We start from the raw sequence: 14,382 nt of genomic DNA on the forward strand, positions 1-14,382 counted from the left end.
AATAACATATCTCGATTTTTCTCATAGACTAGTTTTTAGAGAGGGACCTTGTGTACTTAATTTTGTTAATTTTCAGGGTTCATGACAATGTTGACCCAAAGTTTGTATTAGATTAAACTGAAAACGTTTCCAGCTTCGGGGATGAGTGGAGTCTCTGCTATCCCAAGTTTGGGAGTTGGGTTACTTAGGTTAAACGCTAAGGATATCTTTACCTTTTTGATCATTCCTCCACTCTCTTAGTCATATTGCATTCCTCCTGTTAGGGCTTCCAGCCTGGATAACAACGGCATAAACGTGACTTCTAAACCACCACCAATGCTCGACTCGATTATCGTAATATGTACTCAGTATAGACTATGCCTTTTGAAAACAAATTACGATTTAAAAACAATCAGCAGTTGTTAACTGACAAAAAATTGCAGTTGCATGAAACATATTAGTAGGATGTCACACTAAGTAATTAAGGAGATATCGCACTCAGAATTCGCTAGTTCTTTATTAGATTCTGTCTTTATGTCTGAATGTTCGGATGAACTCATACAATAGAGATGATTATATAAAGACGTATAATTTTAATTTTTGTATCAGACTTGAACTGTAGCAAAGGATCTTCGTCTCTCACCTGAACGTCCACTATTTAAATGTATATTATATTGTATGTTATGTAATATACAATAAATGTAATATATTTTATAATGTAATAAAATATGATATATACCTACGCAGATATATACTACACAGATCATATACCTGTATCCAGCGTATTTCGAGTACTAAAGTAGATGCAGTCAAAGTTATAGATGCAGCGAATCCATGTAAGAAGTATACGCGTTAAAAATAAATAAGTAAAAATAATTCCCTGGATACACAGGGTTGAAACCAACTTTCTGTTTAAGAATAAAGAGTTTGGAAAAAAATCCACAGACGCTAACAAACCAGAAAGTGTGCAAAGTAATCGGTAACAACAATGAAATTCCCGTGTAAACAAATCCGTTCCAGAACTCACATCCTGCCTCCCAGGACGCGGACACGGTGGGGAGGGATGGTGAAACAAAAAATCGCGAGGAATAGTAAACAGAGGTGTGAGAAATTCAGCGACTCCCACTTGCTCCCGCTGCTATCACAGACCCTGGGAGGAGTGGCGGCCAGTGATAAGCGGTAAAAAGGGGGCGCAATAGACGGCGGCGTATATAAGTTATCAGCGGTGCCGGTGGCGGTCAGTGTCGTCCTCGTGGTCCTCGCCTCATCATGTTCCTCACACCTGTGCTCCTTCTGGCCGCAGCAGCCGTCGCTACCGCTGCGGTGTCCGCTACAGACCTGGAGGCTTCCGCGGTCCCCATACCTGACAACCACTTGGTCCCCGACACACAGACGCATGTGCCTACCGAGATCGTCAAGCAGGTAATTATTTAATTAATATTTATAATTCACCATAAAAAATGTTGGAAACGCGTGAATAACTCTGTTTTATAATTATTTATATATCTATATTAATATTTGAATAAAACAAATGCATTGATAAAAATCAAAATTAATAAAATAATGTATGGCTTTTGGAAAAAGTATTTTAATGTTAAACGAACGTACTTGGTCTGACTCAAACATTACTCCTTATTTAATTTTTTTTATAATTTAAATCCAGCTTTATAAATTTAGATTCTACTTATCGACATAAGTATGGCAATACGTAAGTTGTTGTAGTGACAAACAGGGATGCTCTTTATTCAACACATTGTATTATGTGTTTGCGATGTAATTAGAAAAACATACATTTAAATAACGTGTAGGTACGTTTTTATATGTTTTGGATTTTAACGATTTTATGGCCTATTAACGCAGTTACAATCTTTTACAAAATAATATGTTAGGTTGTAATTAGACTATTCTTGGATTTTCCTTGGCAACTTCTTAATACCTTAGATTGTTTCACATCATTATTCACATTACAATTCCTGTGATTTACTGAGTCACTAAGACCAAGGGTTATAAAAGCTAAAAGAAGCATGTAATTAAAAAACTTGCCTCTAACGAATATGATTAAACTCTTCCCCATTACATTTCATGCACCGAAAAATAATTTTGTTATGTATCTTAGGCTTTTAAACTTTTCTCTTAACAAATTTAAATTATGGAGATAGATTTAAGAAACGCTAGGAAATACTGCCAGGAAAGATACAGTTATTACTGCAGACTGTTGTAACAAAAGAATAACAGCCTTTTGAACACTCGTCGTTGTTTTATATTACAAAATACAACATAAAACGCACATGCAATGATAAAAGTGACACAGAAAACTCCCTATCTATTCCATTTCCATTCTAAGAATGTTATAAAATACATGATTTATCGAAATGTTCTATTCCATCTTTAATGACGATGTAAAAATTTCTAAAATCCTGTGATTTTTTCAAAGAAATCCCTTCTTAATTTAACAAAACTTTGAATACGGAAGTTTATAACGGAGATGACTTTTATTTAACTCTAAGGATTTATTGAGGTTAAAAAATTAGTACTCTAGATCCAATATTTTTATTTCACCTCTACATATAACATATTTAATAGCGTTGTTTGAAGATGGATGAAACATATAAAGTTATCATATTTAAATTTTTGTGACAGAATAATAATTGTAAAAATATCCTGTAACAAACCCATTTTATAGTACAGTACATTAATGAGAACTAGATATCAAATATGCACAAGCCACATGCGTAACCCAAGTAACTATAGGAACGTTGGTCTTTACAGGTTTTTGAATATTTTGGCTTACGTAAAATTAAGCACTTGTACAATATTGAGAAACGGAATCATAAATATTCCTCTCAAACGATAAATAATAAATTTTATAAAACTTGTTATTAATAATGTGAAAGAGAAAGTATAATTTCACTAAATAAACTCCTCTAGAGTAGTATGAAATTTTATAATTTATTAAAAGACATCATTAGGACACAGTGGTTATTAATACATTGTGTATATCTGATGCTGATTCCAAACCTACGGTTTTAAAATGTCAGTAAATAATAGCATGCATTAAATAAGTTTATGTGGATTCATAACCACTGAAATGTTCGTCGTTGCTATAATGACTGGAGGAATTCGGTTTTTAATGTCTTAACGATCACATGGTGACCTGAGATGTTTCCAGGATCAGTTTTTGCAAAGCCGTAGTGCTGACGTGAAGAGAAAAAGATCTTTGCAATGCAACCAGACCTCTGACTAGCTGGGTAGCAAGGTTTGCTTCATTTCTTTTTATTAATTCTATCCAAGTTTTCATTTTATATTCCAGTGCATTTTTAACCTAATATTTTAAATTAAAATTACAACAATCTTGCTCAAAAATTTCAATCTCCTCACATTATACTGTAAATGTTATCTTTGAAGTAAAAGTGTTGTATGTCTCTTTTTAAATGGCATTTTCGATGTGTTGAAACATGAGCCATGCAGATTAAGTATTATAATAAGTAAAACAGGACTGAGCAGCGTAAAGAAGTAGGAAGAAAAAGTACGGGTAAAATCTTTTTAAATGAATTATTAGATAAAATAACAAGTATGGAGGCTTTTCAGGGATTTATATAGATACTACTTATGTTTATAGTAGAACATGCAAAATATAAATTATACATTATTTAACAGTTTTCAAACTTTCACGGTCTAATTCTTTATTTTTAATTTAGAGCTAAAACTCGCCGACCTTAGGTGTTTCCAAACTCACTTGGGTGTTTATAATTTTATACTCCTTATTTTAATTTTGTCTCGCTAAGAAAACTAAATAGATATAGATTTGTGAACTGCTAACTTAGTGGTTTCAATAAAAAAAATAACCAAACCATACGATAGTTTTGGGCTATCTTGACTGTTTTAGGCGTAGTGGAATCACGTGTCTTGCTATCTTTTCCTTATGTTACTTTTCTGAACGTGGATTAATTAGTATAATAACCGCGGAACGCACTCGTCTTGACGATATATAACACAGTATGAAAATTTTTAAAATAAAATAAAAATAAAAATGTTAATTATTTTTAATAAAAGAAAACACCTTGATGAAACACTCGTATTACTTAATTCTTTAACGATTCAGCATATTTAATGTAAGTTTTGAATAAATTATTCTTGGAGGTTTTAATTGACAAAATGATAAATTGTGACCAGGTGAAACAACGACCTAATGTGTGCCATAATGTTGCCGCTAATTGGTTGTCACGCACTGCGCGCCATATCACGCTCCGTCGCGGTTTACTTCTAGTTGCCCTCGGTATTCTGAGGGAACGTTTTTTGCCCCAAATGTGATAGGTTAGTGGAGAAACGCGAGACTGTCCGGAAAATCGCTTAAGACTCACTTTCGCAAATTAAAACGTTCCGGACGTTATACGGACACCGCAATTTATCGGGACAAAAGACGCAAAATTTGTGTAGCGTTTCTACTCTTTTGTTAGGTGAATACTAAGTAAGATCTTCAAATCCTTATTTTCAGTACTCGTTAAAGAAGTGGATTTAGCTCATAGTTAAAATTTTAAATCCCAAAAACGTATTTGCTGCTTATTGTTGTTTAGTTTTTTATTCTTGTGTAGTTTTATTTCAATTCTCGACTAATGAAGGGACAAAATTAATACTTTTAAATGGAAACGATCAAATTCCAAGAAACCAATATTGTAGACTTTTAATCATACTACAATGCTTTTATTATCTAGTCACAAGTCAAGTTACAAAGCTGTCAAGGCATGGAACGTGTAAACCGTCTTAATTCCTCCCTTTTAAAATATAAATGTACATAGATGTCACCCTGACAATACATCTTACTGTCAGAAAAGATTGTCACATAAATGTGATTCAATATAACCTCGGTATATATTGCTGCCCGTACAAGATGACTTTTAACTGTTTTCATACATAAGATACGTATATAAGATGCTTAAAAATATGCATTTAGAAAAATTGTTAAGGATTTAATACTATATAAATATTTTGTAAACCCACCCTTTGTGTTTTTTTAGTAAAATAGCATGTAACATGTTTCTTTCTCATTTTAGTTTCTCTGTAACTGCTCAGCATCTAAATTGATGAGGATAGTAGATATACATAGCAATGCTACTGGAATGAGTCTGAAAGTTTGCCTAGGATCAAATTATCAAGTTAAAAGTACGAGAATGCAAAACTGTGGTTAATATTTGACTAAATATTAAAACAAATAGCACAATCTAAGAATAAATAAAATAATAATACAATATATATATATATATATATATATGTGTGTGTGTGTGTGTGTGTGTGTGTGTGTGTGTGTGTGTGTGTGTGTGTGTGTGTGTGTGTGTGTGTGTGTGTGTGTATGCCGTTGTTAGTTTTTTTTCTTCTTTCACGCGTAAACTATTCAACCGATTATACTGAAATTTTACGTCAACATTTTTAGGATCCCTCATATGAATATAGTCCTATTCTTATTTCAAAAATCCATCCAGACTACGCCAAACTGTTTCCTATAGTAGCAAAAAAGTCCATATCGGTCTCTAATTTTGTGGAACTGTTTTGTGTAAACATTTCTTTTGACAGTTGAATCATAGGTTTAATTAATTTAACCAATATTTTAATGGTAATATTTATGTGTCGCAATCTATATTTAACTGGCACTTAACATCTGCTAACACTTTTTGTGTACGTGTGAGTTTCAGCTGAAGTACGTCAGAGACCGATGTTTACATTTTTATTTTATAATGTAAGTGCTTGATTAGTATTGTAACTCAGATAACAAAGTAAAGATATCCTGTAACTTTTATTCCAGATTGAACCAGTGAAAAATAAAAATAAAAACATCTAATGAATTGGAAATACTTGATTTTAAGTTTATTTTTTGAAATACTTTTAAAACACTATTATAAAACCCACCTAAATGAGGAAAACTATGAATTTTTATGTGCAATAATGTCTAGATATTCCAGACTTGGTAGATTCTTAACATTTTGATGTGGCAGTTTTATAGTAACATCCTTCAAAGAGTCATTCTAAATCTCAAACCTATCATAAATGATTACTAAAATTTTGCGTAAACTTCATGTGGATTTTCGGTCCTAATTATGTATATATATTTTCTTCACCGTGATAACAAGATACACTCAAATTGTAGTATTGGAAATATCGTAGCTGAAAGAATATTGCAAGAGATGTAAGCAGACCCTTTTAAACTGAAGTACAGGTATGTATTTGTATATATTTTCTCAGTCGGGGAAATAAACCAAACTCAAATTTGATATCGTGAGTAAATTAGAGTAGAAGTGAGTCTAAACGCCCGGAAGTAGACACTTTTTGACCTAAGTAGGCATCTCAGTCCTATGTAGGTAAATATATTTCTTTCGTACAACAAGAAAGTCTCCACTATAGCAATAGAAATAGACCGAAAGTATATCGAAATATCTGGAAATAGCGGGGTTTTAAGACCGGTATACATTTTTTTTATCGGGAAAACAATGCAAACTCTGCTGTTGCATCGGAAATATAACTTATTCGTATCAGAAATGCTAATATACGTGCAAACATTTAATATAATAGTTAGTCCCTCAACTTCTTATCGTCTTACTATGAACACTGATATAATATGTACTCAATCGTATGCCTACCTACATTTTAAAACTATCACAGGAGGCCATCATACTACATTATAAGTACGTTAATCAAAGGCTACGAATTAAATTTTTTTAAATCGTGCAAAGACGCGGGTAACAGTTAGTATCAGGAACAACAAAAAATTTAAGAGTCGTGGTTAATTTCTTACTTTGTTAGTAAGTAGCTTCTATTGGCACCTATTATTTTTTCTATCAAGGTATAAAGTTTACTCAAAATAAATAATAAGATGTTTTTAATTCCAGAAATGTTCACTGACCCCTAGGGATATGGTTTATAATAAAAAAAAACCTCTAGGATGGGTTCGAGGTTCAGATGTGTCACACAAATCTAGAAATATTATTGTTATTCCGCTGACCATATTTATGTAAACCTCCCAAAAATAGTTGTTTCTTTAAAATTTTTACGAAGTGTAAAGTTGTGAATATTTGGCATCCGGTGTACTCTAAGGTAATGTTTCGTTAAGCATACGTATCTGATAATTATAATAAGGAAAGTAAAATATCCCTTTGAATCCAAACACAAAATACTATTAAAACGTTTTACAAGACTGAATCTCTCACCAGAAGGCTCACGTGCTACAATATACAACTGGCTCAAATTATTGATTAGCTAAAAACGTGATTAGCTACACGTTAATAAATAGGTAAGGAATGACAGTAGGCTCGTTTTGCCAATTCCGTCTTGAAATAGTCTAAAACCTACAAACGCATAATTGTTTGTGAAATTTAGTTATTCGCCTAATTAACAAACCCTCAAAACCGTCCATTAGAAGTTCATTCACATACTATAAGAAGAGTTAGATAATCTTAGTTATTAGTCTAATAACAATATTTCAAAATTTTCCTGGGTTGAAACTATTCTAACGCCAAAATTTCTTTAAATATTATGGCTTCTCTGAGGAGATTTAAGTTCAAAAAAGTTTTGGTTGTCTATCAAAACTAGTCCAGCTGTCCTTTTGCGTTATATTAGTCCAAATTGCAACTTACAATTCATCTTAAAAACATAATGGACTGACAACACAAAAATACCATATTTTTTAAACTGAGCTCCTTAAGGTTCATCTTAAATACTTTTATTTGAAAAAGAATGGTATTGCTATGAATAATTAATTATTACTTCTAGTTCCTAGTACATATGTTTTAAGTCACTAACATCCATAATAATAAAACTATAAAAAGAACCCAAATACGTATAAGAAGAAGGAAGTATTTTTAATTATTATTGTTCAGGTTAAACAATAGCTTACCTTATGAACCATATTTAGCACAATATCTCAAAATTGATAAAATTTTTTATTAATATATAAATACGCATTGTTTCAAGTTTTAACAATCAACCAAGAATTATGTTCCATAAATTGTTTCAAACTAATTGTTGATTTATTTGTACGTACATAAACCCGTATTCAAAAATTAACAATTAATATTATTAGTGGATTATTTATTATAATTAACATTAATTCGCTCCACTACAAAGTAAATTTGTATTACAAACAATCAACTATCCGTTATTCAGACAAGTCGAAAACATTTATAAATATAAATATGTTCACTACTAAAATCTGTTAAAAATTACTATTTAGATTTTTGCAATGTTTTAAAATCCAAGTTAGCCCATATCAGGTTTTACGACCGTATTTTTAAATCTGTGCCTATTTAACCAATCTTATATATACTACCTCTTTAATAGTTTCTGTTTTGCCGATTGCTTTTCTTTCTGGAAATCGTGACATTTTAAACTCAGTTTAACCTTATGAACAACAATAAGTGATACTCTAAGAAACATCAATACATTTAAAGTGGTAATGGTAATTATACACAAAACTACTTACAAATCAATTTCCATGTTAAAAGATTAATTCATACAGAAGTTAAAATTTAGTAACAATAAAAATAAAATTACCAAATAATAAACTAATGCCTAATTAGTTAAGCAAAATTAATGAAACTGCGAGGTAACGGGAGTTAAACCGTGTGTAACAGCTAATAAACAAATTAGTAAAGTAATTAATATGGCCACGTTTTCCACATCATTTTCAATAAGTGGTTATATTAATAACTGGTTTGGGTACTTGAGTATTACATTTTTAATTAGGTTAGCTATATTGTGAGGGACCTAGAAAGGTCAACACCGTTGTAAATAAATCAATGTTTCTGATAATGCGTTGCAGGCCAATTATAACCAGGGCAGAGGAAAGGTTAGACTTACAGTAAATGTCAACCTATTAGGATATTAATTTTAGATGGACGGTCATAAAAAACCTGTTGTGGTAGCAATGTAATAAATAATTCGTTCTAAATATTAATACATCTTTTGTATATTTTTTAAAATTTACATCTATTACAGATAATAGTTTAACTATTTACTTAAAAGGAATCCTTTAGATGCATAATCTGGACTTTGAGTACTCTCGTTCATGTGATTCCCCACTATATACTGTCAAGTAAAGATTTTACATTAAAAAATTAAATAACTAGCTAGAAAAATGTTATATACTCGCTTTAGAGACGAGTAAAAATAAAACAAAATATGTTTGACAGTTTCAGATTAAATTTTAACTATTTAAAAATAATAAATTGAATTGTTGTGTATTGATATCACAACTACAAAAATTTGGCTGGTTTGTAGATATGAGTTTTTACAATCAATACTATTATATAATAATCTAATGGTGTGTATTTGTGTGTGTATGTGCGTTTTACTCAGTCATGTAAAACTACTGGGCCGATTATACTAAAATTGTACATGGACATTCTTAGGGTCCCTGATTAACATATAGGTCTATGAATATTTAAACATTTCCTTCGGGTTACACTCCACTGGTATTGAAAACTCAATTAACACTCCATTATCGATTTTATTTATAGATTTTGCATAATCAGCGGAGATAGTAAAATAGTAGTTTTCACCTGAAAAAGTCAAGTATAATAATTTATGCACACGTAAACAGGTAGTATTACATGTTTGTTGATCTCATGTATCAAAGTTAGGAACACTTTTGTGTATGGAAATAACTGTAAGAAAAATCACTATACCAATCAACAGAGAGTGGTATTTTATTATAAACCATGAGTTTATAGAAAACTGTTTATTTTAAAAATGTCCTAAGACTTTGTATTATTCATTACAAAAAGTGTTATTCTATAAATCAAAATTCTTGTTCATATTTAAAATAATGAATACTCTAATATTCTTTCTAATTGCATATGTTTCAGAGTTAATAACTTAAATGCCCGTGATTCCTTGTGGAGTGATAAAACTGTATTTCAATTTTTCTTATATTTTTAATATTGTACATACATAATAAGGATGTAAATCTGAAACGCTTGTACTCATTTTATATATATATATATATATATATATATATATATATTTAAGGTAAGTTAAAACTTGTACATTATTAGTATTTAAATCTGAATGTATGTGTTTGACATCTCACCAGGTAAATCGTAAATATAAACAGCGATGAAGTGATTTCATCAAAATAGGAATCGGTTGTTAGCATATGATAGTTTTTTACGGGTCATTGTTTAAGACAGTAAATTAAAACATTATAAAATAATTTCTCCATTCTGATCATATTGATTACAATAAATATGACAGGGTTAGGTATTATACCGTAATGTTTTTTCAACAAGTCCATTCTCAGTCATGTTTCATCCAATTCCTTACAATAAAGTTTATATATTTCTTTTACATCCAAATAAGATTACTTTGCAGTATTTACCAGAGTCCTTACAGTTTCTACTCCTAGCCAACGTAGTTTTAAATTTAAAAATTGATAACCACTAGACTGCTCTAGGCTATTGACTACTAGTTACAGTAAAAATAAATATTTGGACGCTGTGTGGAAAGATATGAACGGCCGTTGTCAAAATTGCGAAATTTTTCTAACAGAGTGTTATTTAACGTGAACGAAATACAAAATATAATTATTCGACCAACACATAAAAAATATTTTAGTTGCTGTAGTAACCTACTTTCCTACCTTTGACCGTGAATCACGGGAGATATGACTTGCAATTTGTCAAATCACGGCAATTCGACAAGGTAGCAATAGAACAACAATTTAGCTCCCTGGTCATTCATCCTGCAATCTCCAGCTAGGCGTGAAAAATGCTGGAGAAGAACGATGGAGTGTTCAAAGTAATGCTCAACTCGTAGTATTGTCAACCGATGTGCTACATGGCTGAATAAAAATTCTGAGTTGTCGAAAAATAGCTCAAAAAACAGATCTGCCCCAATTCGATGAAATAAATAATAAGCCACTGTACTAAACAAGTTAGGTAAAGCTTCTGGTTACGTGTACTTTATTTTACTGAAATTGGCATTCAATATACTATTTTAAACACAATATAAACTTTTGAGTAACAAATATGATAGTAAAAAGTGATGTACCAGAAAAACATATTCATGATATAATTTAGCAATAAGCTAATAAAACATGTTCGTTTGAGGCTTAAAGTGAAATTTGTATTTGGCATACGCATATTGTGTTATATGTAACCTCTATTGGTTAAAACGTAAAACAAATATGTAAATTTCACTGGGAATATTACTTAAAACATAAACCAGTGACGATTTAAATTAATCATGGTTATGGGTACAGAAGCAAAATATTTGATTTCATAAAAAAAACAAAAGAGCTGGATATATTGAAACGATTTTGAGTTTTAACCCATAAGAACAATATTAAAACACTTTTACGGCCTTTATAATTCTGATTTTTACCTCGGTCAAATATTGAATGTATATTATAGCTTGCGCACTAAATTAATTACTAAGTGTGAATGTTAATTAGACTACTTCCAACATAATGGATTCTAGAGATGTAGGAACTGTGCAATATTATTGTATGTGTCCACCAAATCTATGTGTGAGAGTTGAGTAAATAATTAGTATTGAGAGTATAGATTAGTATTTTAACGTACGGTCATCAGTATGTCATGTGATTCCTCTCACGTTTTACAGTGTTATCTTTCATAGCTTTCCCTTGTATGCTTGAAGTAATTTCTCTATTTACCAAAACTGTAAATTATTATGTTTGAGGTTACATTGACATTTAATCACAATGAACTCTGTAAATGCCATCGCACCCTTAGGTGCTGAAGGTATAGAATTGGGAAAAAAATTGGTTTCGAAAAGTCCACCAGTAGAGACAATATCGGAATAATTCTTAGTTCAATCTCCGGCAAACTATGTTCAATTAGTTGCCGTTGTTCATTAGACTATTAAATAATGCTACCTGGCTCGACCTGGGTCGTATGGTGGACCGCTTATCAAGCAGCCTAAGTGGTAGAATCAAAATAGTGACCCTGATCAACCACATCAACCCATCTCCAAAAATTCTTTGGTTTTAATATTTCGCTACATTTCCAGATGCTGCTGAAGCGCTGCTCCCATCACTACTCCGTGGCATGTCTGAAACTAGACCTGGCTCGCATGGTGGACCGCTTATCAGGTAGTCCGGCCAGCTTCCAGTTGTTGCCCGGAGTGTCCTTGACTAGCCACAACATCACACCCTCGGCAGACCTGTCTGCTGAGCTTGCACAAGCTCTGGCCCGAGACAACAGCCACAATTCCCTCGACGACTTCCTTCTCAGCAAGGTCAACCACTACATCGGCTCCCTGACTCTCAGTGTGAAGCTCGCTGAACCAGCCGCTCTCTTCTCCTCCAAGGGTATTTCTAGCAACGCTGGAAGTGATGAGGGTATGTTGTACTACTCTCTGATCATGGGCCTTGTTTGTGGTGTTAAAATATTGTTTTTAATTTTGGTATTCTTTCAATAACAATTACCATAATCTTAAGGAATATTTACAAGTGAAAAAATATTTATACGACAATGTACTCTTAATGTTACCATAAAGCCACTAGTGTTATTGTTACCACTATATATAACAATCAAGAATAAGGGATGTAGTTTTTGTATAAGAATATTTATATTTGTAATGGTTATACTAGTTTTAAAATAAAAACACCAGTAGAAGCAACCAAGCTACAACGTTGTGTTACTTCTTAATTTAAAAATATTATGAATTTAGATTAATTTCTTAATAGTGGATATTAAAAACTGTTTGTCAGGTGAAACCTACCATCAGAGCATAATAAAACAATTAATAAACTTGCAAGTGATGAAGTAGAAGGTTTACAAGAAAAGAATTTACCTTTAAATAATTTTACGAAAAATACAGTAGCCCTTCGTCATTTAATTAGGTAATTTTTCCTTTATAAAAGCATGTTGATTAAAATATCTCAGTCCAAAGACAATATGTGTAGTAAATAAACGTAATCAAATATTAACTAGCCGCAAATTTCAGCTACTTTTAATTACATATGTAATTATAAAATTATGAAATATACTTAGAGTAAACCAAATTCTTTTTTTCGTTTTGTACTACTCAATGTTACATAACTTTTTTCAGTAATGAATTAATATAGTAGTATATTTTGTCAACGGAAGTTTAAGAGAACATTAAATTCAAATTGATTACATTTCAAACAAAATGTTTCTGCCATTTCGCTCTTCTGTCTCAGCGCGGCGGCGGAAGAACGGGTTGTCGGGGAGCTTGATGACTGCCGGACTCTTCTCCGGCGGAACTCTGATGGCAGTAGGGATGAGTGCACTGGCTGCACTGGCGGGGAAGGCGCTGATGACGGCTCTTCTGTCACTGATGCTCTCAGCCATGGCGGCCCTGAGAGGTGGAGGAGACTCTGGCCACAAGAGCACGACCTACGAGATTATCACCAAACCGGTGGTGTCGCACGCACATACTCACTCGTCTGAGATTCAACACGAGCACGGGAATCACCACGCGTACGCGTACGGGCGCAGTATGGAGTCCCACCCTGTGTACACTGGCGGCCTCAAGTCTTCGGAGAATCAAACTCATGAAGACTCGTACGTGTTGGCTTACCGTGCCCACAAACCGTCAATTGGACAGAAATCTGACGAGATGAAAAAGGAATAACATGGGTTCTATTAATAGTTCTTGAGGGACTCCAATTATGCTTCTGTGATAACTCTTGTTGAATGCTGTTTGTATAGTACTAAGTTCCTTTCTTTTAAACTATTTCGGTTTTAAAGCAAATATTTGATAAACACGGCTAGTTTGATGGTTAAACTAGCTCAAAATATTTGTCAGATAGCTGAGTTTGTAAAAACTCAATTAGTTTGATCGATAATAATAGCCTCTATTGCTTAATGGTTTTAATGCATCTAAACGTTAACTCCATTATAAATTATAAACATAAATAATTTGTAGCTACAACAAACTGATTTACATATACTATCTAAATTAGCTCCCAGGTATTACACAAATTTCATATTTATACGATAAAATACAGTTTTGGGCTCACGAGTGGAAAGCGTAATGTTGTAATATACAAACAGCAATGTTTTACTTTCTTTGCTATAATAGTATTTATTTATAGTATCGTTTATTTTATGTTAAAGTTCATGTTAAAATAAAATTTATGGATGTATTAAATGTTTATTGAACGTTGGCGTTCTTAGTGACCTATTCATGCATGTTTTGATTACTAATCAATAGTAACTTCCTATACATATTTTCTTTGACCAATATACCATTTCATAGCATTTAGAGAGAATGTAATTAATAGACGTAGCGTTTCTTTACCTCATCAACTAGATTGGTGCAATGAAGATATAGTGATTTAATTGTGTTACAGTTCTGTTTCTTTTTCTAGAGATATATTTGAGACTGTATCGAATTCACTCCAAAACAAAGGAATACTTTTTAATGATA

At 32.1% G+C, this 14,382-nt stretch overlaps 1 protein-coding gene across 1 annotated transcript; it reads left to right on the top strand.

The window, feature by feature from the left end:
* Window positions 1–1,232: 1,232 nt before the first annotated feature.
* Window positions 1,233–14,089, top strand: LOC124359691. Its single transcript, XM_046812636.1, has 3 exons — window positions 1,233–1,401; window positions 11,995–12,325; window positions 13,151–14,089. Exons 1-3 carry the CDS (start codon window positions 1,249–1,251, stop codon window positions 13,582–13,584), a joined length of 918 nt encoding a protein of 305 aa, XP_046668592.1. The 5' UTR covers window positions 1,233–1,248; the 3' UTR covers window positions 13,585–14,089.
* Window positions 14,090–14,382: the final 293 nt, after the last annotated feature.

Source organism: Homalodisca vitripennis, chromosome 4, assembly GCF_021130785.1.
Source record: "Homalodisca vitripennis isolate AUS2020 chromosome 4, UT_GWSS_2.1, whole genome shotgun sequence".
NCBI lineage: Eukaryota > Metazoa > Arthropoda > Insecta > Hemiptera > Cicadellidae > Homalodisca > Homalodisca vitripennis.

Bases quoted from the DNA above. Each gene is read 5' to 3' on its own strand.
- LOC124359691 (XM_046812636.1), top strand. From the start codon at position 1,249: ATGTTCCTCACACCTGTGCTCCTTCTGGCCGCAGCAGCCGTCGCTACC. The intron at 1,402-11,994 runs GTAATTATTTAA...CTACATTTCCAG, and splicing joins CTACCGAGATCGTCAAGCAG to ATGCTGCTGAAGCGCTGCTC. The intron at 12,326-13,150 runs GTATGTTGTACT...CTTCTGTCTCAG, and splicing joins CAACGCTGGAAGTGATGAGG to CGCGGCGGCGGAAGAACGGG.